Source organism: Dysidea avara, chromosome 1 (genome assembly GCF_963678975.1).
Source record: "Dysidea avara chromosome 1, odDysAvar1.4, whole genome shotgun sequence".
NCBI lineage: Eukaryota > Metazoa > Porifera > Demospongiae > Dictyoceratida > Dysideidae > Dysidea > Dysidea avara.
In genome coordinates, this window is record NC_089272.1 from 29,697,957 (window position 1) to 29,723,542 (window position 25,586).

Sequence of the window (25,586 nt, forward strand, 5' to 3'; positions counted from 1 at the left end):
CAAGGCAGCACAGAGCTACGGAGGTGCGAAAATTGCGTTTTCTTTCTTCCTGTCAATATACTCACGGGGTTGCGCGCCGGCTTCTTGGGCCGCACGACACACTACCGTGTGTCTTGATATTTACCAAATATGCACAATTATTTTAATCTGTACCACATTCCGCATTAATCAAGGATACAAGAAAGCTTATCGATATCCCAGTGAATCCATAATTATTTCAATAAGTTTACTAGAGCCACATACATGATAGTTCAATAACATAATTATATCATGCAGTCCACTTATGTGTTTATATTTGACATAATAAGTACATGCATCAGCAATTTTAGGTTCCATACATGAGGCCGCATACTACATTAAAGTACTTGAACAAGTGTTCTACTTGGAAATAGTTTTCACCTGGAACTCGTGTGTCGTTAACTAAGATATTCTACAGTACTTGTGCTGTGATATAGCTGTAACATAAATCTATGTTCAGTAGCCTTATATTGTAGCACGTACAGGAAAGATATCTATACATAAAATGAATTTATATACTCAAAGCAATTTTACTATTGCATAAGCCCACTATATTGTAAATTATTTCTGGAGCATCACATGAGATCACGTGACCTACCAAGAATCCTGGAACAGTGGAAAGATGTCTGGTCAATTTAGAAAGCTAGCACTGGAGACAGATCATGATTGGAGTCCAGACAAGAGATTACAGCGTTGTGCTGGCTTCTTAGTGGCTGGTATGTAGTAAAATCAACAGAAAAAATGTCTGGCAAACATTATCAGGCCATTTATGCATACCAGTAAACCCCTGATTCTTGCCAAGCCAGACACTTCACAAGGCCAGAAACTGTCATTCGAGCTCTCCACACCACCCAGAAAAGAGGTCCGTTAAAACCACCGTTGAATAGTTTGAGTAGTACTGAGTGTCAAAACTAGTAGTATAATAGTGTAACTATCCACTGGTGGTGTTAGTTTGATTTTGCCTCATGTGCGATTTGGATCGGTTTTGCAAAATCTGGTCACATACATGTATAACACCAGAATTTACAAAAGTGGTTACATTGTACATATAATGTGCAATGTAACCACTTATCTCGGATATATACCCCCTGTACTGCTATCAACGTTCAAATTTCAGGACAAGCTTATCATTCTATACAAAACATGGTAAAGGCTGTAGCGAACTAAAACTGCCTTCAGTGTGAGTTTTATAATGCTGTGCTGTAAAAATCTGGCTTTTGCTTATAACAATAATTATAGTTTCAAATTGATGCATGCAAGTTTACAGTGAGATTGTCGGATTTATAGTAAATGGTTACAGTGTATAACAATCAAAATCAAATCACAGATCTATTGTAGTAGCTCTTGAAATTGCTTAACTAACATGGATACTACTCTACTGTTTACTGTACATCATACAGGGATTATAACTGTATTCTTTCTTTTGTGTCTTACATACCCCTTCTGGATCCTTCACATCATCATCTTCTCCTTGGACACTTTTAGCAGCCACTTTAGTGGACACAGCATACTGTACAGCACCAGCTGACATTTGGTGGGGAACACTTAAAGTGATTTGCTGTAATACACCAGTGCAATGATTAGGGTGGTCAGGTAAAGTACCAGGATGTATGTTAATAAAAAGTAGTGAATCAAGGGAGGTCACCTACATTGAGGACATACTATACTGGTGGTGGACATTTGTGCATGGGTATATAGAGTATGAAGTAAGGATTAAATGTCCACTAGTATATCTTCAGGTGTAATTTATACAGGAGGACCAGTATGATGTGTTATTATAATATTTACCAAATATGCACAATTATTTTAATCTGTACCACATTCCACATTAATCAAGGATACAAAAAAACTTATCGATATCCCAGTGAATCCATAATTATTTCAATGAGTTTACTAGAACCACATACATGATAGTTCAAGTAATAGTTGTATCATGTACCCTCGTGATTTTCCTGATATGTACACCCACGCTCTTGGGCCTAACGGCCCTCGAGCTTGGGTGTACATATCAGGCAAATCACTTGAGCACGTGATACAACTGATATGTACCATGTAGGCTAATAGCCTACTGTGGTGGACGACTAATCACCCAAGCCAGTACGAGGCAACCCGCTGGATGTATTATAGACAGTCTTGTAAAATTCGATTGTGGGTCAGCAGCAAGTAACATTTGCAGTTACGTTTGTTAACATAAACGGGCAAATCCTATGAATATCACGGAAACACTCAATTTTGCGATTTAACAAGTGTTTCAAAGTTGCTACATCGTTTAACCACTGTTTACAATGTTTTCTAAACATCCAGAGGGGTAAGCTTCGCTGTAGAGTGGTTACCTCGTGATATACGAAAAGTGGGCGTGGTACGTAATCAAACACACAGACGCGCGATTGTAAATTAACCATGACACTAGTTCTCACCTTAAACTTCTGTTTGTCAACTCATAGGGTGGTAAGGGTGTTGAATCGCCTCCGTCTGAGTGCCGTAGAATGCAAAATCGGATTCATGGTTTTCATCACGTGAGCAATAATAAACTCCCACAATCGAATACTGCCAGGATTCTTATAAAAACAAACAATGTTATCTCATCAGATATCAAGGCCATGGTACATTTAAGTTAAACCATGGCAAGCCAGGGTTTATGAGATATGTACCCTGAAATTTTCCTATGAAGTTAGGTGGCTTCATGGTACATTGACATATATACCACTTTAGCGTGGGTGTTCAAAGGCGCCGCTTGGTGTTTAACTCGCATATTGCCCGGGCAATATCATGGGAAAGCAGTTTGCCAATGACTTTGATACCCAGCCAGTTCAAAGAATCGATGCACTTTGATTTGTTATATTGAGCAACATAGAACTTTGTATTGTGGGACTTATTTTTGTAGTGGTTGCTAAACTTAGTACATTTGCTAAGATAGACTAGTTGGCTGTTGGTTGTTACTAAAGGATAATGAATTGTTTGGGCAATCGTGGATACGTATTTCTGCCCACCGCGTATCAGCCTTTGAACAGACCATGGAACAACAAAGCTACTATTGCTACATTGAAACAGGTTAGTAACTTACAGTCCTAAGTACTTAACTTAATATAATAACTTACTTACTGCCCCAATAGCGAAGTCAGTTGGCTTAACTTAGTACAAAAATGATAACAATACAAATTCCAACCCACAATCACAAGTTTTCTAATATTGCGCGTTGAAGCATAGTAATGTATTAATGACGTTTTAGCATATGGACAATGTTTTGATGGCTATTAGCCAACGCTATTAAAACCACGATCAATCTTCAGATGCTATTCTATAAAACAAATGGGATGAGTTTTCGTTAGTTCTTTCACCTATTAGGTGAGTGCGCCCCAAGTGATATATATCACTTATACCATAACTGCTTGGGATTTTGCTGACATATACACCTGCAGCCCTCGGGCCTGTGGCCCTCGGGCTTTGGATGTATATATCAGCAAAATCCCTTGCAGCCATGGTATAACTATTACATATCGTGCAGTCCACTTATGTGTTTATATTTGACATTAAAGTACATGCATCAGCAATTTTAGGTTCCATACATGAAGCCACATACTAGTACTTGAGCAAGTGTCTACTTGGAAATAGTTTTCACCTGGAACTTGTGTCAATAACTAAGATATTCTGCAGTACTTGTGCTGTGATATAGTTGTAGCATAAATCAATATTCAGTAGCCTTATGTTGTAGCACGCACAGGAACATACAATGAATTTATATACTCATAGTAATTTTACTAATGCATAAGCCTATTATATTATAAATTGTTTCTGGAGCATCAAATGAGATCATGTGATCTACCAAGAATCCTGGAGTAGTGGAAAGATGCCTGGTCAGTGTAGATGGCTAGCACTGGAGGCAGATCACGATTGGAGTCCAGACACGAGATTACAGGGCTGTGCTGGCTTCTTAGTAGCTGCTATGTAGCAAAATCAACAGAAAAAATGTCTGGTCAACATTATCAGGCTATCTACCAGTAAACCTCTTATTCTTGCCAAGCCAGACACTTCACAAGGCCAGAAACCACCATTCAAGCTCTCCACACCACCCAGAAAAGACGTCTGTTAAAACCAGCCTCAAGTAGTAATACTAAGTGTCAAAACTAGTAGTACGATAGTGTAGCTATCCACTGGTGGTGTTAGTTTGATTTTTCCTCATGTGCGATTTGGATCAGTTTTGTAAAATGTGGTCACATATAACACCAGAATTTACAAAAGTGGTTACAACGTACATATATACCACTTTGACACCTCAGATCAAAGGAAAACCACAGGGTTATATATCACATATTGCCCTGACCATAACTGCCTTTGATGCTGAGGCAGCTACAAAGCATTAGTTCTCTTTGATTGTTTATATAGAGATGCTTAAAGTTTTGCATTGTGGGTTTGAATTAGAGCTGCTTAAAGTTTTGCATTGTGGGCTTGAGTTAAACATGTTGGTTTAGTTAGGAGCATTGTTGTGAAGCAAAAAGAATTGAGTGAGTCAGCATTGCATAATTCAGTTACTAAGCATCACTAAATAATCATTTTTGTAACATGGGGATTGTATTTCTACAGAGTACATTTCAACTGCATGAAAAGATGCCTCAAACAATCACAACCTATATGTCTAAGTGTTTATTTTAGCACCTTAGGTTGCTTTATTCATCCACAATGTGGTTATTTGGTTTAAAATGGTATCACTACAACCGGTGAAACCCACAATCATTTCATTTTTGTGCCCACAATTTAAACCCACAATCGATGTTTGCAAACCTCTTTATAAAAGTAATGTGGTGAATGCAGGTTTGTCTTCCTACCTATTAGGTGAGCATAGCAGAGTGGTATATATTACTTATACCATGGCCACTCAGAATTTGCCTGGTATATATGCCCGCGCCCTCAGGCCTACGGCCCTCGGGCCTGGGCATATATCAGGCAAGTCCCTCGTGGCCATGGTATAACTATTAAATAATGTACAATGTAACCACTTATCTCAGATATACACCCCCCTGTACCGCTATCAATGTACACATTTCAGGACAAGCTTATCATTCTACAAGTACACAAAAAAATTTGGAATTTTTCAACTAGAGTAGGGACCATAGTACATTGATAGAAGTACTGAAACAAGTTGGAGTAGTCCATGATAGTTAATCACCATAAAACAATAAGAAGTGTTATATCCCTACTGTGCATTTCTGTTATGGTATCTTGAGCACAGTAGGGATGTAACACTTCCTATTGTTTTACAGTGATTTAATATCATGGACTACTCCAACATTTTTCAGTACTTTTTATCGATGTGCTATGGTCCCTACTTTAGTTGAAAATTCCAAATTTTTCAGTGTACTTGTTTGTTAACCTTTTTTGTAAATAATTTTATTATGACTGCTAAACCCACGCATATCATATCTGAAATGGCACCGAGCGCCCCAGCTATATCAATTATCGTGTTGAAAGTGAAGTATCCATTACACTTTGTTGTCAGGTATGTTCAACCGTTACACAGCATTTCGAATCAAGAACTACTCGCAAAACACCTCTACAATCCACGCATACAAAAAGAAAGAATAGTGCCGCACGCCCCAATTATATTAATTATCGTCTGAAAAGTGAAGTATCCATTACGCTTCATTGTTGGCTATGTTCAACCCGTTACACAGCAGTATGAATCAAGAACTGTTTGAAAAGCACCTCTGCAATCAAAATAGCCACTATGAAAAATACGGACAATTTCCATTACGAAGGGAAGCCATCACATGCTACTGCCAAATCAACACCTTTCAATGTCAGAAATGATGAATGGGACACAAAGGAGGACACTGGTAAGTCCATGAAGAATGCATTGTATGTACTACGGAATGCCAAAAGGCACCTGTTGGGCCGAAGCGATGTCGAACAGTGAAAAAATCAAGACTGTAGCTTTAGCCGTTATCGAGTTACACTTGTCTGAAGGCATCAGTCAGTCAGTTAGTCAGTAGAAAATTACGTCGAATAATTTAAAAAAAGTCAAGTCACTAGGTCTAAGTCCTTGTAGGTTAGGTAATCCTAAGGCTGTAGCACATGTTGTTGTTAGACCTTCAGTGCTGGTCACTGTAAAGCACTAATAATAATAATAATAATAATAAAAATCCATAGCAACTTGTTGAAAGTGTTTCTGGTCAATCTGAAAGCTTGTTCGGGCTTAGTTTTACCTAACCAATACTGCCTCATCATCGTCAGGGAAAATTGAGGCTGGTTTTTGGGTTATATTATTTCGTGGGCCACGCCTACTCCTTTGTGGTCCCTACTATACAGTTACTATCGTACTGTATGATACAAAATATGGTAAAGGCTGTAGTGAATTAAAACTGCCTTCAGTGTGAGTTTTATAATGCTGTGCTTTAAAAATCTGGCTTTTGCTTAAGAAACAATTATATGCAGTTTCAAATTGATGCATGCAAATGCACAGTGAGATTGTTAGATTTATAGTAGTAGTTATAACAATCAAAATCAAATCACTGGCCTATTGTGATACTGTAGTTCTTTAACCAACATGGATGCTACTGTACTGTTCACTGTACATCATACAAGGATTATAACTGTATTCTTTCTTTTGTGTCTTACATACCCCTTCTGGATCCTTCACATCATCATCCTCTCCTTGGACACTTTTAGCAACCACCTTAGTGGACACAGCATACTGGACAGCACCAGCTGACATTTGGTGGGGAACACTTAAAGTGATGTGCTATAATACACCAGTGCAATGAGTAGCTAAATGTGTGAATGCAAGCACCTATTGTATACATTAACACTTTTGTATTCAAAACAGATAAGTGAATTTATGCAAATACAGTAGACCCATATTGCCATGCATCTCTTCCATACTACGATAAAAGGTACACTCACTAAAGCCATATATCAAAGTGAAACAGAGTGTTTTATAGTAGTGAAGTTCTAACTTGGGTACTTAAATGCCTTTTAAATTACATTTTAACACATTCGTTAATGCTGAATTACAGTATGGTAAGGTAGTATTTTGGATGTAGACACGGACGTAGTACTGTGCGAAATATTCTAATACATAGTCAACTGTCAAGGCCATGCACACTACTAAAATTTATAATTATGCTCTGAAATTCTAATGCAGTAACTATAACAGCCTGCTGTAATTCACACAATATCACATGAGATAGATTATCTAGTGCAAGGGTACAGTATATCAGTTATTCTGATTCCTGGTGTAATTGACACCACAGGCACTAACTCCTGACCAGTAACAGTAATGTTATCATTTTTCAGTCAACAATTAGCCATACATAGTTTGAGAGTATGGAATTATTGCTACTGTAACAGACCATTACATACAGGTCTGGATTGTATATATACAAATAATATACATACGTATATACAATACAAGATAACAAAGCCTAAAGCATATCAATTTGAAGTAGGCTAAAAAAGTTTCTAGATTGCATCTCCTGGGAGGGGGGAGGCATGGCCCCAGACGTATAAACCAAGAAACCATGGGTGGCTCACCTAATTATATAATTTCTTTGTGTCTGGCCACAGATGAGGTTGATAAAGTAACTACAACATCCTACTTGTGGTTACAATAAAACAAAAGATGATATAACCAACAACTTTTGAAAATTGTTGATGTTTGCACACACCACTGCAGTTGACTTTTCTCCCCTCATTTCACCATGAGTGGATAACCACACCAATAATGTTTACACCACAGCTATACTATCAGATTGCTTTTCACACTTGGATTTTTAGAGACATGTGTTAGTCACTGGGAGCACAGCCCAAACAATCTGGCGCCTTGAAATTCCAGCTGGAACATAAGACTAGAGACATTAACACACTTGGACAGCTGCCCAGATGTTTTCTATGTGTATTTCTTTAACTTTGAGTAAGACAGGGATCTTGAGAATCATATATTAAGACTGGAGACCCCTACCTTGCCATTTTCTGTTGACATACCATAAATTTGCTCAAAACTACGTATGGCTATACTAGTACTAGTATAGTTGATTGCATTAATTCATGGTGAAAACATAAATGTATAGTGGGTTGAAGTCTTTAAAATCACAAATATCCTAATTCCAAAATTTGGTTACAAGTAACTGAAACAATGGCTATACATCTGTAAGTTTATGGATGTATGATATAGATAAAGCAAGAGTGCTAGTGCTTTTCTGTATTTACAACAACTCACTTTTTCTTTATCAACTGTAGCATATGAATCTTCCAATGGTGGAAGCTCATCTTGTCCCTCCTTGGAAGCAGTTTTAGTAGACACAGCATATTGTACTCCATCAGTAGTAGCTTGGCGTGGAACTGATACACTCAAAAGTTTATTAATCACAGCATAGTCATATACTGGGTTTCTTTCTTCACAGTTTTTGGTTAGGGTGTCTTGTTGACTACAGGCAATACACAAATAGTATACTGTACAAAATGAGTTATCTTCATGAGATGCTATATTATCATAAAAGTATTTATGCTTGTAACAACAACTGGTCATATGACATACATACACGATAATTTGCCTTTTTATGAATATAAATTTTTACCCAAATATTTTTACACAGCTACATGGACATAAAACTGTGACCTGAATGACCTGGACCCATAGTCCATAACTGATCATTATGTGAAACATCCATACCATTAGGTTGCTTGTTTTATTCATAGAAGCAAAATTTTTACACAATTAAGTGCCCTTGGTATACAGTAGTTGTGTGCTAAGCAACACAAGCTACTTTTCGCTTATTCATTGACATCCTTTGTTACCTATCAACACCACTAACTTCTACCAAATCTATCTTTTCATTTGAAATTTTGTTGTTAACATGCATACTAACCTCTGAAGTGTTGCATATGCTTTTTTCTGTTGATCATCATCATCTAAAGGAGCATACCATGTATATTATTATATTAAACAGAAACACATTACACTTGCAGGTTACAGTTGCAAAAGTACAGTTACCAGATGCCTTTGAGTATACACACTTTATAATGTATGGAATCTTGCATGTGTGTATGTGATTGAGAGAGCATTAAAAATAGTTTAATAAATGAAGGTACAATACAGTACATATCAAGACACACGGTAGTGTGTCGTGCGGCCAAGAAAGCCAGCGACCACACCATGAGTATATTTACAGGAAGAAAGAAAACAGCTTTTTCATGTGTGCATACCTCCATGGCCCCTTCTCCAAAACACACCATTTTTGCATTATAGCTGTCCCCCAAGTAGGGTATGCCACACAGAAAATGTGATTAAATTCGCAATAGCCATTTGCGAGATATGGGCGTTCAAAATTCGTTTTAATTTCTTCGTTTTTTCTTCTTCTTAGGCCCGTACAGGGGCCACGGGGGCTTCGATTTCTTTTCGCACACTTAGCAAAAATTGCTATAAAATTCAAACGTGTAACGCGATTGCCACGATCTTTGGCACAAATGAAGAGCGTGTGACGGTGCATTCATGTACTAAGTTTGTTGTGAATCTGAGTAATATTCAAGGAGTTATGAGCGTTTATTCACATAAAAAAGATCAAACTTCTGTCACGGCTACAGGGTAAACCAAGTATAGAAATAACTTGAAAATTGGTGTGTAGATAGGCTGGTCATCGTAGCAGTGCCTTTTGATAGTTTGAATAGCAATAGAATTACAGCGACAAAGTTATAAAGCAAAAACTAAGCATGTGTAAAATCGTGGGATTGAAATACTCTAATAGAACAGTCACCACGGGGTAAAAAAGGTGCGCAAAAAATGTCGAAAAAAATCTTACCAGAGTTCGAACCAGGGACCTCCATACCCAACACCTGCATCCTTAACCACTGAACCACTGCTACCTTGGCTGATCACCTCACTTACTTTCTGCTTTATAAATGAATTTCTAATTGAAATCTGCTCATAATCAAACGTTTGTAATTTCATAGATCTACCAATAGAAGTACTAGATTGTTCTAGAACATTCTATGTATGTTCTATTAGAAATCCTCAAAAAAAAATGTGCACTCTATTAGAGTATTACAATAATATTATCAAATATTGAATTAAATCATGCAACAAAATACATTTATAAGGCTGTCTTCGATAATCATCATTGTATCTACATAGAAAAGAAGAAATGTGAGTGAAAACAAACCTCAAAGTCAGCCATAGGCTGGTTTTGGGGCCTTATAAAGTACAAAAAGGAGTGAAATCCACACAAAAACAGCCAAGCTGTGAAAAAATGGTTCGGCCTTAAAAAGCCTGGGTGAAAAAAGTTGTGAAATCAAAGGTGGCGGCCAAGAAATGGCTGCAATGATGTTAATGCTAAAAAAATTTAATAATGGCTGTGTGCATTGTTAAAATTTATTAGCATTAATATTAATTACTTGACTAACCTTTGACGTGTCCAGGGAAGTGCAGCACTGGTCACTCTTCGCCACCGACCAACTGTTGTTGGTAGTGGTGGTTTTGGTATGTGTACCTGGTCCCGGTTGCTGGGTTTGATTTAAAAAAATTTCTGTCCTAAGATTTCTTTTTGGGATCAATTGCCTACCGGGTCTTATATTTTTATTTTCCAGATGTGCTGATACTTGGGCAGGGAAGGACTTTGGTGCCCAGAGGCATTCTATGCACCAAAGGCCTTCCTTTAAGCCATGATTGAGTCTAAATACTAAAACAACCATCCTAGAGACCAGGTACTATCACATTCCCTCTATCAGGAATGGAGATGCTGCGAATGCAGCTAGAGCTTTTAAAAAGCTCTGTTTTTTCAGAATAGTGAGACCAGCATTGGCACTGGGCGGCCGAATGCTGATCTGGATTCTGAGAAGTGTGGAAGAGGCAGCATTTGCTAAGAAGCAGTGTGCTACACTCTTCGCAACGAGGGGCTGACACTGACCAGCTGTGGCAGAGCTGCGTGCCAAGACTCCTGTTGGGGGAGGTGGCATTGACTCATGAGGGGGGGTCACATGCCAGGCATTCCCGTTCTTGTATCACATCTGTTGGGGGAGGTGACATTGACTCATGTGAGTCGCATGCCAGACGCTCCCTTGCTTGAATTACATCTGTTGGGGGAGGTGACATTGACCCATGGAAGTCACATGCCAGGCACTCCCTGCCTGCAGTGAGCAAAGGAGTGCATCGTGTGTATCAGTAGCTGTAATAACAACAACAAAAAAATACAGTATGCAATATTGGCTAATAACTGCAACAGCTTTGGCATGGCAGAGCTGTGGAAGTTCTGGTATTGGTCCGTGATACAGTCTCCTGCCAGGTACTCCCTTGCGTTTGGCATCGCTGCTTGGTAATGGCCCATGATAGTCTCCAGGCTATACTACCACTTAGCATTGGCAGTATAATAGGTTCACCTGCAGGGAGCTAATGAGTACATCAATGCACAAGTATGATAGCATCATGTGATGACAATACAACAGAGACGCAGTACTGGCTAGTTGTATCACCACCAGTGTGCCTGCTCGAAGGAGTGCTACCACTGAAGCGATTAATAGAGGGTGGAGTGCAATGTATATGTATATATATGTGTGTGCTATACCCTGTATGTGGATCAACCACATACATTTTTATTGGAATTTATTGTTGTAGGCATGATGTTGCTGTGAAAACTGGTATTTGTGCATAAGAGGGATGGGATGGGAGGGTAACACTTGTCTAACAACTAATGCCACGTGCTACTGCGCATGTGCTAGGATTCTTATTAGTGCATCGTTATTCTTATTAATGTCTCGTGTCTAAGAGTGAATGTTTGAGGCCGCCATCAAGCTCAACATTAACTTTGTTTAAAGGTATTTTAAACTACATTTAATATTAATTACTTGACTAAACTTTGACGTGTCCAAGGAGGTGCAGCACTGGTCGCTCTTCGCCACCGACCAACTGTTGTTGGTAGTGGTGGTTTTGGTATGTGTACCTGGTCCCGGTTGCTGGGTTTGATTTAAAGAATTTTCTGTCCTAAGATTTCTTTTTGGGATCAATTGCCTACCGGGTCTTATATTTTTATTTTCCAGATGTGCTGATACTTGGGCAGGGAAGGACTTTGGTGCCCAGAGGCATTCTACGCACCAAAGGTCTTCCTTTAAGTCATAGAAAGGTGAGCACCCCCCCCCCCCCCCACCAGGCACACAGGTGGGTGGGGGGAGAGATCTTTCACCCAAGTATCTAGATTATGTATTTTGGAGATACTGGCTGTTTGGGAACAGCACTTATGGCAGGTGTGCATGCCAACAAATTGTGTAGGTCAACCGTTATAGCGTGAAGCCACTTTGCGGTAGTGTCAAGACAAGCACGGTAGCAACAAGAAGTGACTGTACAACACTATCAATATGACATATGCAGTACTATTAGACAGTCCTTAGTACATATAAATACACCAATTACATGCTGAGGTTGTCAAAAAGGAGTCAGTGATGACCAGCTGCGATGATCTTGGACATATTTGCTACCTCACTGGGAGGAGGTCTGATATACCTTTTAAATGCGTTGCTTTTCCAGCGGCCAAGAATTTGTATGTGAGAGTCTGGCTGTTTGGCTAGAGACGCAGACGTTGCTGCCCCAATCCGAAGGCTATGTGTGTTATAACGGCGCTTATCGAGTTTGAGGCTGACCATCAGGGACTGGAGGCCTGCACGAAACATGGCTCCAGTCCAGCCATTTCCTTCTTCAGTGATGAAGAGTGGGCCTGGTTGTTCACTCCTTCTACCGAGGTATGAAATCATTGCTTTTATTGGACATACCAAGCTCTCTGTGGCACCCATGTGCACCTTGGCACCCTGCCTGAATGGGTCTGTTTTGGATTCTTTGAGGGACAGTTGCAGGAGACGGGGTTTCTTCCTGTTGTCAACTGCAATATCCTTGAGAGATAGGTGTCGTGATGGATCATAGGAGCCTGCTGTGGGAATTGTAAACTCGCTGACTCTTAAGAACCCAAAAAAGGCAAGACAGCACATACAGTAGCCCAGAGTGTGGTATTATAATAGGAAGGAGGTTTCTTTGATAGGAGGGCTTTTATGTTATAGAGCATCTGGATGGTAATCGGCAGTCGGGTTTTTCCTGAGTGCATGCCTACTTGGCGCTTTCTGATTCCACTTAAGATGAGATAGAGCCTAGGAGTGATTTGGCGGTTGAAGTGGTTATGAAGTCCCTTGCATACATGCATGTGTCTAACTGCTGATAGATACACCTTGATAGTTTCCTGCGAGATGTTGGAGGTAGCTAGGTGCGATATGAACAGAGTTAGGGTGCACTCGGATGTTGGGATCGGGTGAATCCTTGCCATTTTGCAGAAGTTAACATATCGTCTTCGTCCAGCTGTGTAGGTGTTTCTGCTGGATTTGGCCAGTCCATGATGTAGTAGCTTTTGGGCTTTGTTCAGTAGCTTGTTGAGGTGAGTACTCCTTGGTAAGTCTACAAATGGAATTTAAGTATGTATGTGTGGCCTTGTTTGCAAGTGCCTATTGGGGTTTTGTAACAAGAATGGCAAATGAATTATCAGCTAAGTTAATCTAATCAAAAACAGCCAAGCTGTAAAAAAAGGTGCGGCCCCCAAAAAGGCCATGGTGAAAAAAGATATGAAATCCAAGGTGGCGGCCAAGAAATGGCTGTGATGGTAGGTTAATGGTTACATTTTAATAACGACAATTCAGGTGAATTTTGTGCCGCTTGGTCTTGGCACCAAATTCACCTGAATTGTTGTTATTAAAATGTAACCATTAACCTACCATCACAGCCATTTCTTGGCCGCCACCTTGGATTTCACATCTTTTTTCACCATGGCCTTTTTGGGGGCCGCACCTTTTTTTTACAGCTTGGCTGTTTTTGATTAGATATCACTTCTTTTTGTATTTGTATACTGCAAAGCCGGCCTATGGCTGGCTTTGGGGCTTTTTAACCCATGTGTTTTTTTCGTTACTACAGGAAGAAGAAAAGAACTTAAAGAAGAATTTTGTACTTCAATTATTTTTGATTTTATTAGTAATTATACAAATTATATACATATATTTATTACATGCCCATTATGCCCCACAGGATATTTTTTTGCAGCTGATCTCTCTACTGGGTGACTTGAAATGTAGCTGAACTATATACAGGATGGTTTCTTTGTAGCTGAACTCTCTACAAGGTAACCTCTTCTAGCTGGTCTCTCTACAGGGTGTTTTGTTTCTAGCTGAACTCTCTACAGGTGATTTGTTTGCAGCTAAACTCTCTACATGGTGGTGTCTTTGTAGCCGAACTCTCTACATGATGGTTTCTTTGTAGCTGAACTCTCTATAAGGTGACTTCGTCTAGCTGAACTCACTACAGGGTGATTTTTTTGTAGCTGAACTCTCTACAGGGTGATTTGTTTGCAGCTGAACTCTCTACATGATGGTTTCTTTGTAGCTGAACTCTCTACAAGGTGATTTGTCCAGCTGATCTCTCTACGGGGTGATTTGTTTCTAGCTGAACTCTCTACAGGTGATTTGTTTGCAGCTAAACTCTCTACATGGTGGTTTCTTTGTAGCTGAACTTCCTACATGATGGTTTCTTTGTAGCTGAACTCTCTACAAGGTAACTTCTTCTCTACAGGGTGATTTGTTGTAGTTGAATTCTCTACAAGGTGGTTTGTATGAGGCTGAACTCTCTACATGGCGGTTTCATTGTAGCTGAATTCTCTACAGAGTGATTTGTTTGCAGCTGAACTCTCTACATGATAATTTCTTTGTAACTGAACACTCTACAAGGTGACTTCTTCTAGATGCTCTCTCTACAGGGTGAATTGTTGTAGCTGAACTATCTACAAGGTAACTTCTTCTAGCTGATCTCTATACAGGGTGATTTGTTTGTAGTTGAATTGTGTACAGGTGGTTTCTTTGTAGCTGAACTCTGTACATGATGGTTTCTTTGTAGCTGAACTCTTTACAAGGTGACTTCTTCTAGCTGAACTCTCTACGGGGTAATTTCTTTGTAGCTGAACTCTCTATATGATGGTTTCTTTGTAACTGATCTCTCTACAAGGTAACTTCTTCTAGCTGATCTTTCTACTGGGTGATTTGTTTGCAGCTGAACTCTCTACATGGTGGTTTCTTTGTTGCTGATAGGGACCCGCCGATTATGCTGGCATAATTATGAGCATAATATGTGTCTGAAAGCATTGAGCATAATGCTAGCATAATAGGTAGAATATTTGTGTAATAGTATGAATTCTTGCTTATCAAAATAGCTATCACAGAAAGATCGATATACTCTAATAGAACAGTCAGTAACTCTAATAGAACAATCACATAGCTGACTGTTCTATTAGAGTATATCGATCTTTTCTGTGATATGCATTTTGACAAGTAAGTTTGTGCTTCAGCCACTTATTATTTATCCATAGATTGGAAATTATTAGCAGAGCATGAGAACTGAGGCATAAATAATTGGGCATAATTTGAGCATAATGGGTAAGTATTGAGCATAAATTTAAGCATAATAGGTAAATTTTTGAGCAGTGCAGCATAGCATAATAGGTAAAATTATGAGCATAATCGGCGGGTCCCTAGTTGCTGAACTCTCTACAAGGTGAATTCTTCTACCTGATCTCTCTACAGGGTAATTTGTTTGTAACTGAACTCTGTACAAGTGCGTTTTTGTGGGTGATCTCACTGCAGGTTGATTTGTTTGTAGCTGAACTCACTAAAGGGTGATTTTGCTTGTAGCTGAACTCCTTGCATTGTATCTAATTTCTAGCTGATCTCTGTACAAGTTGATTTGAGTGTAGCTGATCTCTCTGCAGGTTGATTAATTTGTAGCCGATCTCTCTACAGGGTAATTTGTTTGTAGCTGAACTCTCTATAAGGTGATTTGTTTGTAGCTGATCTCTCTGCAGGTTGATTTGTTTTAACTGAACTCTCTACAGGGTGATTTACTTGTAGCTGAACTCCTTACATTGTGTCTAGTTTCTAGCTGATCTCTCTACAGGGTGATTTGTTTGTAGCTGATCTCTCTACAAGTTGATTTGTGTGTAGCTGATCTTTCTACAGGTTGATTTGTTTGTAGCCGATCTCTTTACAGGGTAATTTGTTTGTAGCTGAACTCTGTACAAGGTGCTTTTTGTAGGTGATCTCACTGCAGGTTGATTTGTTTGTAGCTGAACTCACTAAAGGGTGTTTTGCTTGTAGCTGAACTCCTTACATTGTGTCTAGTTTCTAGCTGATCTCTCTACAGGGTGATTTTGTTTGTAGCTGAACTCTCTATAAGGTGATTTGTTTGCAGCTGAACTCTCTACATGGTGGTTTCTTTGTTGCTGAACTCTCTACAGGGTGTTTTGCTTGTAGCTGAACTCTCTACAGGGTGATTTGTTTCTAGCTTATCTCTCGACAGGTTGATTTGTGTGTAACTGATCTCTCTACAAGCTGATTTGTTTGTAGTTGAATTCTCTGCAAAGTGTTTTGTTTGTAGCTGACCTCTCTTCAGGGTGATTTGTTTCTAGCTGATCTCTCTACAGAGTGATTTTTTTGTAGCTGACCTCTCTTCAGTGTGATTTGTTTCTAGCTGATCTCTCTACAGGGTGATTTTTTGTAGCTGACCTCTCTTCAGGGTGATTTGTTTCTAGCTGATTGCTCTGTAGGTTGATTTGCTTGTAGATGAACTCTCTACAGGGTAACTTGCTTGTAGCTGAACTCCTTACTTTGTGTCTAGTTTGTAGCTGATCTCTCTACAGGGTGATTTGTTTGTAGCTGATCTCTATACAAGTTGATTTGTGTGTAGCTGATCTCTCTGCAGGGTGATTTGTTTGTAGCCGATCTCTCTACAAGGTAATTTGTTTGTAGCTGAACTATCTATAAGATGATTTGTATGTAGCTAATCTCTCTGCAGATTGATTTGTTTTAGCTGAACTCTGATTTGTTTTTAGCTTATCTCTGTACAGGTTGATTTGTGTGTAACTGATCTCTCTACAAGCTGATTTGTTTGTAGCTGATAACTCTGCAGGTTGATTTGTTTCTAGATGATCTCTCTACAGGTTGATTTGTTTGTTTCTGATCGCTCTAAAGGTTGATTTGTTTGTAGTTGATCTCTCTACAAGGTGATTTTTTGTAGCTGACCTCTCTTCAGGATGATTTGTTTCTAGCTGATCGCTCTACAGGTTGGTTTGTTTGTAGCTGATCTCTCTACAGGGTGATTTGCTTGTAGCTGAACTCCTTACATTGTGTCTAGTTTCTAGCTGATCTCTCTACAGGGTGATTTGTTTGTAGCTGATCTCTCTACAAGTGTGTAGCTGATCTCTCTGCAGGTTGATTTGTTTGTAGCCAATCTCTCTACAAGGTAATTTGTTTGTAGCTGAACTGTCTAAAAGGTGATTTGTTTGTAGCTGATCTCTCTGCAGGTTGATTTGTTTTAGCTGAACTCTCTACAGGGTGATTTATTTGTAGCTGAACTCCTTACATTGTGTGTAGTTTCTAGCTGATCCCTCTACAGGGTGATTTGTTTGTAGCTGATCTCTCTACAAGTTGATTTGTGTGTAGCTGATCTCTCTGCAGGTTGATTTGTTTGTAGCCGATCTCTCTATAGGGTAATTTGTTTGTAGCTGAACTCTCTATAAGGTGATTTGTTTGTAGTTGATCTCTCTGCATGTTGATTTGTTTTAGCTGAACTCTCTACAGGCTGATTTGTTTGTAGCCGATCTCTCTACAGGGTAATTTGTTTGTAGCTGAACTCTCTACAAGTTGATTTGTGTGTAGCTGATCTCTCTGCAGGTTGATTTGTTTGTAGCCGATCTCTCTACAGGGTGATTTTTTTGTAGCTGACCTCTCTTCAGGGTGATTTGTTTCTAGCTGATCTCTCTACAGGATAATTTTTTGTAGCTGACCTCTCTTCAGGGTGATTTGTTTCTAGCTGATTGCTCTACAGGTTGATTTGTTTGTAGATGAAATCTCTACAGGGTAATTTGCTTGTAGCTGAACTCCATACTTTGTGTCTAGTTTGTAGCTGTTCTCTCTGCAGGGTGATTTGTTTGTAGCCGATCTCTCTACAAGGTAATTTGTTTCTAGCTGAACTATCTATAAGGTGATTTGTACATAGCTGATCTCTCTGCAGATGGATTTGTTTTAGCTGAACTCTCTACAGAGTGATTTGTTTCTAGCTTATCTATCTACAGGTTGATTTGTTTGTTGCTGATCGCTCTAAAGGTTGATTTGTTTGTAGCTGAACTCTCTGCAAAGTGTTTTGTTTGTAGTTGATTTCTCTACAAGGTGATTTTTTGTAGCTGACCTCTCTTCAGGGTGATTTGTTTCTAGCTGATATCTCTACAGGGTGATTTTTTGTAGCTGACCTCTCTTCAGGGTAATTTGTTTCTAGCTGATCGCTCTACAGGTTGGTTTGTTTGTAGCTGAACTCTCTACAGGGTGATTTGCTTGTAGCTGAACTCCTTAAATTGTGTGTAGTTTCTAGCTGATCTCTCTACAGGGTGATTTGTTTGTAGCTGATCTCTCTACAAGTTGAATTGTGTGTAGCTGATCACTCTGCAGGTTGATTTGTTTGTAGCCGATCTCTCTACAAGGTAATTTGTTTGTAGCTGAACTATCTATAAGGTGATTTGTTTGTAGCTGATCTCTCTGCAGGTTGATTTGTTTTAGCTGATCTCTCTACAAGTTGATTTGTGTGTAGCTGATCTCTCTGCATGTTGATTTGTTTGTAGCCGATCTCTCTACATGTAATCTGTTTGTAGCTAAACTCTCTATAAGGTGATTTGTCTGTAGCTGATCTCTCTGCAGGTTGATTTGTTTGTAGCCGATCTCTCTACATGTAATCTGTTTGTAGCTAAACTCTCTATAAGGTGATTTGTCTGTAGCTGATCTCTCTGCAGGTTGATTTGTTTTAGCTGAACTCTCTACAGGGTGATTGCTTGTAGCTGAACTCCTTACATTGTGTCTAGTTTCTAGCTGATGTCTCTACAGGGTGATTTTTTGTAGCTGAACTCTCTACAGGGTGATTTGTTTCTAGCTTATCTCTCTACAGGTAGATTTGTGTTGATTTGTTCATTGCTGATCGCTCTAAAGGTTGATTTGTTGCAGCTGAACACCCTGCAAAGTGTTTTTTGTTTGTAGCTGATCACTCTAAAGGGTAATTTGTTTGTAGCTGTACTCTCTCCACAGTAACTTGTGTGTAGCTGAATTCTGTGTAACTGAATTCTCTAGAGAGTGACTTAATTGTAGCTGAATTCTCTACACAGTGCATGACTTGTTTATAGCTGAACTTTCTTCAGTGTGACTTGTAATGTTCTGAATCTCTATAGTGATATATTTGCTTAACTCTCCACATGGTGACTGTCTTCTTGCTGAACTGTCTATAAGATTAACTGTTTGCAGCTGAACTCCCTACAGAATAACTTGTGATGTAATAAAATTCTATAATGGAATAAATAAATTAGCCGAATGCTCTATTAGGGTGACTGTTCTATTAGAGTATCTCGATCTCGCATTTGCTACACGGAGTTGGCTTTCGAATCATAACTCAGTGGTTTGTAATCCGATTCTTCTGTACTACTGCAAGGACTTTCAATGAAGATTATTCCAGCTATATACCGATTTTCAGCTCATTGCTCTAAGCGGTTTGCCTAGTAAGCGTGAAAACTAATACTTTTATATTTATAAAAAATCGATCGCGTAATTGTGACACAGGTTGGGTTTTGTGTCATATCTCCATGGTCTTTATCTCAATTCCTTTCAAACCACCAAAAGGCACTCCTACGATGGTTACTCCATCTACATAGCAATTTTCAACTCATTCCATGAAGCGGTTTACCCTGTAGGCGTGACAACAAATCGATCTTGTTTTACGCGAATAATCGGTCATAACTCCTGAACCATTCATCGGATTTGTACCAAAGTTGATGCTACGATTCGCCTTTGGACTCCCTTTCTGTGTGCCAAATTTCAAGGCGATCGGAGTACGCGTTTGCGAGTTACAGCAATTTTTGCAAGTGTGCGAAAAGACGAAGAAGAAAAAAAAAACGAAGAAAAAAAAACGAAACTTTGGCAGCTCGTATCTCGGAAATGGCTGGAGCGATTTCCTTCAAATTTGGAATGTAGACTCCCTTGGCTGGCGGGCAACTGTGTAGCAAATTTGGTTCCAATCAGATAAGTGATCACCGAGATACAAAGGTGTGAAAATGACGTTTTCGTTCTTCCTGTCAATATACTCACGGTGTGGCGCGCCGGCTTCTTGGGCCGCACGACACACTACCGTGTGTCTTGATCATACAGCAATTACAATGAACAGCATAAATTACATTGAACAACAAGTGTGTGGTCAATTATGTTGTAGCATTATTTTATGTGAGCTCATTAAGTATGTGATTTTTTATTTCTTGCAGGTGGAGACCCTTGCAGTGTATTGATGGTTCGCTTGAAGTGACGAAGAAAGGGGGGAGAAGTCCAGTCTTGTCTCCGGGGTGATATGAGCTTCAACAGTGACATTGGGATTGATGCAGGGGAGCGGCAAGTGTGAGGATGCAGCTTTAAGAATTCTGTTGATCTGTTTCTGGATAACTGGTCTGCGGCAGTGTTCAACGTGCCTGGAATATGGCAAGCTGAGATCTTTATATCAAAATGAGCTGAGAAGAACCAGAGACAGCATAAGAGGTGCATGACCATTATTTCCTTTGAGGATCCTTTGGTAATGGAGTCAACAACACTGTTGTTGTCACAGTGGAATTCCACTCTACTACCTGATAGTAGTGGTCCCCAAATAGTGCAGCTTAAAACAATTGGTGCTAACTCCTTCGCCATTATGTCGGTTTGTGCCCAGTCTTTTGACCATGCTAGTTGCAGCCACTGAGATCCAAATACTGCTCCACAGCCCCAGGACCCTAATGTGTCTGAGGCAATTATATAGTCTAGAGTGGAGCCGTTGATAAAACTGAGCCCATTCCAATGTGTGATGAAGAGGTGCCACCACCTAAGATCTGAGCGGAAGCCGCTTGTGAGATGCGTAAAGTGAGATAATTTTTTGAGGCGAGCTGCTAGTCTGTACATTCTGGACACAAAGGTCCTTCCTGGTGTTACCACCTTAGTGGCATGCTGCAGCAAGCCTACCAGGGATAAGATATCCCTTTTTGTTGCTTTTCTGCGAGATAGCCAAGCTGAAACTTGGTTCCGGATTCTTGAGAGTTTTTCATCAGGTAGGCGGGCCAGCATGAGTTGAGTATCCAGAGAGATTCCCAAAAAGGTTAGAGATTGGGAAGGGCCTTCAACCTTCTCTAGGGCAAGAGGTATTCTTAACAAGGAGCAAGTATCTTTAATCCTCTGAAGATTACTAGCACACGAAGAGGAATCCTGAGGGCCAATAGTAAGGAAATCATCCAGATAGTGCAGGACTAGTGTCACCATCTGTTGCTCCAGGACCCAAGACAGTAAGTCGGCCAGAACGTTGAACAACTTGGGGGCAGACCTAAGCCCGAAGGGTAGGCAAGTATCAACAAAGATCTGCTTCTTCCATCTCATAGACAAAAGGTGGTGATCGGCTGGGTGAACTGGAAGGAGGCGGAATGCACTTTTGATGTCAATTTTGGCTAGCAGTGCTCCACGGCCTGTGCACTTAATTTGGTCAATAGCTGAGTCCACTGTGATGTACTTCAGCGAACACAGTTCCTTAGGGATCCCTGCATTGATGCTGCCACTGGTCGGATGGGAGAGGTCAACAATCAGCCTCCACTTGTTTGGTTGGTGGTGCTTGGGGATGACCCCAAACCTGCTAGCATGTGCTTGTGGGACCGAAGACTTTTGGAATGGGCCAGCAACACGACCAAGTGCAATCTCATCGGTTAGGTAGTTCTCTACTGTGTCAGGGTGTTGAAGAGCACAACTCAGGTTTTGCTTGGCAGATTTCAATGGAGTTAATTGCTCTTTGAAGCCAATGCGAAAGCCCTCTGTGATACCGGAAATAAAAAAGTTGACCAATGGTCTGTTAGGGTGATCTACCAGCAATTTTTCCAGTTGCTTGCATCTAGTGGTGTGTTGACTGCCCTGGCCGCAGGTGGTACTTTGACATCAGATAGCTGGTGGCTCAGGTGATTGGTCCAAGATGAGATCCAGTCACTGTAGTTACAATGCAAGTCCTTAGTGTGCACACCAATAATATGTTGTTTCGACACCACTGCGAGGGGATAAGGTGTCGATAATTAGACTGTCAGCATTGTGCATACTTATCACCACACATAATATTGCATAATATTATATTGACTAAATAGTGTTATTGCACAACAAATCATATGGAAAGAAAAGAAACTACTATCAGTATTGGCCTAAAGTCAATTAACAAAGAAGGGAAAAAACAACAAATCAATCAAGTCAAGATTGGTTGTGCTGCCTGTCCTTCTGCCTATATGGACACTGGGAGGCCTTGTGATTCTTGTCTTGGGCTCTGGGATTATGAACACATCAGTAGCAAATATGCTTGAAGCGGCAGGGCGACCAAGAGCATCCATTAGGATTTTCGTTCCAGTCCAGGCAAATTGGTTGGTATTGATATTGGCATTGTGACCGTTGGGAAGGGTTTGAAGCATAGGGGGTGGAGCCTGTCTGCTGACGACTCTGAATAGCCCTTTCTGGGAAAGTCATATTCCAGAGTGTAACATCTATAACAGACCATAGAGCATTCCGAGAGGCTGATGCTTTTAGGCGAAAGCAACGATCATAAATAACCTACTTGCCTTCACGACAGTCCATTGATGCCCCAATTATTAGGCTCTGGTATCCTAGGAGGTCAGCAATCCTCTTGGGTTTATGGAGGGAAATAATTGCCATATATACTGCAAAGCACTGGATCCAATCAATTATATCTGTCACTGTAGGAAGTCGCTTGCATGATGCGACTTGCCCTTCATTAACGTTGAGGTAAGCTGAGTCCAGGTGGCTTGGTAGAAGTTCTGCCATCTCAACAAACAATCCATCCTCCACACGCTTCATCAGTCTGGATGGGATGGGAGGGAGGCCATTACTTATTAACACTGGTGGGCGTGACTTCTCCGAAGGGGATGTCTCATCCGAATCATGGCTGTCAATGCTAAGGAGATCATCGGAATCTAGATGGACTTCCAACTGCCAGATATGAGGGAGTTCACAGCCATCAGTGGACTCGTCTGCGGAACAGGACACAAAGGACAATGAGAAGGGTGGGGGGGGGGATTGAATAACGTCTGATTTTTTAACATTATATGGCCTGCGTTAAGTAAACATAGTAAGAGGCTTAGGCATGGTATTATGAGATACCCCTTGAATGAGGCTAGAGCATGGTGCATATTACAATTGGAAGGCTTTTTTTTTTTGTTGTTTTGTTTTTTTTGGAGGAACAGTAAGAGGCTTAGACATGGCGTAATAAAGATGGCTATTAACTGAAGGCTAGAACATGGTGCGGGCTACATAAAGTATGGTGTACATATAAAGCATAGGCTTGTGCATGGTGCGCCTTACAAGAAGCCTTTTCATGGTGCGCGTTATAAAGAAGGCTTTGCATAGTGCACTTTATTATTTTGTAAAACGAAACATTGCACGGACATAACATGCACTACTACATAACTTACCAAAATCCTCGTGGTCGGCGTCTCCTTCGTTGGAACTGTCGTCTGTCTCAGGAGTAGGCGTCGTGCGAGTAACGCGACGACGGGTTGATTGGCTAGGCTGGTCTGTGTTCTTCTGCTTGTGACGACTTGCTCTCTTCTGGCGTGTAGAGGAACTTGGGGTGGCCTCCGCAGACTGTGGCATGCCCCTGACCACCGCCGACATGATGTCCGGAATGTCAGCAGTTGTTAAGGGACACGTCTTTGATGTCTTTTCTCGTCGGGCTCCGGGACTTTCAGCTGGTCTTCCCCGCTTCGTTCCTGCCTTGGCGGAAGATTCGTTGGCGGGCGAGACAGCGGATGATCTAGTTTTAACAGGAGGCTTCTTAGGCGGGGATTTCTTCTTCTGCTGAGCATTTTTTCCTGTTCCATTCTTTACGGACGATTTCAATTTCTTTCCTACTGCCTTCGTAGGCATCTTGATAACAATTGATAACACTTGTCTAACAACTAACGCCACGTGCTACTGCGCATGTGCTAGGATTCTTATTAGTGCGTCGTTATTCTTATTAATGTCTCGTGTCTAAGAGTGAATGCTCGAGGCCGCTATCAAGTTCAACATTAACTTTGTTTAAAGGTATTTTAAACTACATTTAACATCATTGCAGCCATTTCTTGGCCGCCACCTTTGATTTCACAACTTTTTCACCCAGGCTTTTAAGGCCTCACCATTTTTTCACAGCTTGGCTGTTTTTGTGTGGTACAATATACAAGCCCATATACAATGCATATACAATACTGTAGCAAATGCTGTGTCATTGTGCAGTGTCATATGGTATAACAATACATATGTGTACTATACCAGATTTTGTATTGTAAGCACACCAGCAGATTACAGTGACAACGATAACCACCACAACAACTGCAACCAGCCCTCCAACAACTCCTCCAATTACAGCTCCGGCGCCACCACCATTACTATCACTAGCACTGTTATCTTTCATACTCACACTGCTGGATGGTTGATTATGAACTACAATAAAATACATAATAATTATATAAACTTGTGAATAGTGCAATAACATTAGTGGACACATTTACCTACATTGGTGGACTACACACCAAGACACATGGTAGTGTGTTGTGTGGCCAAGAAAGCCACTGTGCCACACCATGTGCATATTGACAGGAAGAAAGAAAATACAATTTTCACGCCTGAATACATGTATCCCTTCTCCAAAGCACACCATTCTAGCATTATACACGTAGCTGTCTGATAGGTTGACAATTCACTCCAGTCATTTGTGAGAAATGAGTGGCCAAAGTTTTAGTTTCTTTCTTGTTTTTTTTTTCTTAAGGGTCTATTCGAGGACCTGAATTATCATTTTCACACACTCTGCAAAACTCATAAATGTATAATTCGATTACCTTGATATATAGAGCATTATAAAGGCCAAGTTTGCAAGGAATCTGATAAGTATCCACGGTGCTATGAACATCTACTTGCGTAAAACAGGTTAAACTTGTCACATCTATAGGATAAATGGTGCATGATAATAGCTTGAAATTTGGCATGTACTGTACATAGGCTAGCCATCAAAGTGGCACTTTTTGATTTAGAAAAACAAAGAAAAGTAACAACTGAAGAGTTACAAAGCAAAAACCAAAACAACTTGTAAATCGTGGGGTTGAGAAATTCTAATAGAACAGTCACCACAGGGTTAATTAAGTAAAAAGTTCATGAAATTGTCTAAAAAACTTTCCAGAATTTGAACCAGGGATCCCATGCTATATACATGTACACACTGCACACCAAAATCCTTAATCACTAAGCCAGTGCTATCACTGTTGCTCACCTCACTTAATTTCTACTTTATAAACAAAACTTTCAGCTAAAATCTACTTTAAAACTTGATAGTTTCACACATCTACTAATGGAAATTCTAAACAATTTATACTACAAACAAAAAGTGTGCTCTATTAGTAACATTACCAAAAAGTTTAATAAAATAATATAATTATAACTTCAGTCTTCAATAA

The 25,586-nt window shown here is 40.0% G+C and overlaps 2 protein-coding genes across 2 annotated transcripts in view; both read right to left on the reverse strand.

The window, feature by feature from the left end:
• Positions 1–24,573, reverse strand: part of LOC136261128 (uncharacterized) — a 35,967-nt gene extending 11,394 nt beyond the window's left edge. The window contains exons 1-5 of the mRNA XM_066055101.1: positions 24,409–24,573; positions 8,880–8,922; positions 8,231–8,438; positions 6,635–6,754; positions 1,457–1,576 (exon numbers count right to left, since the gene is read on the reverse strand). Of these exons, the coding sequence (XP_065911173.1) occupies positions 1,457–1,576; positions 6,635–6,754; positions 8,231–8,438; positions 8,880–8,922; positions 24,409–24,550 (633 nt within the window). The 5' untranslated portion in view covers positions 24,551–24,573. The remainder of the gene's footprint in view (positions 1–1,456; positions 1,577–6,634; positions 6,755–8,230; positions 8,439–8,879; positions 8,923–24,408) is intronic.
• LOC136261137 (uncharacterized) overlaps positions 1–25,586 on the reverse strand; it is a 258,251-nt gene that overhangs the window by 14,870 nt on the left and 217,795 nt on the right. The window lies entirely within an intron of this gene.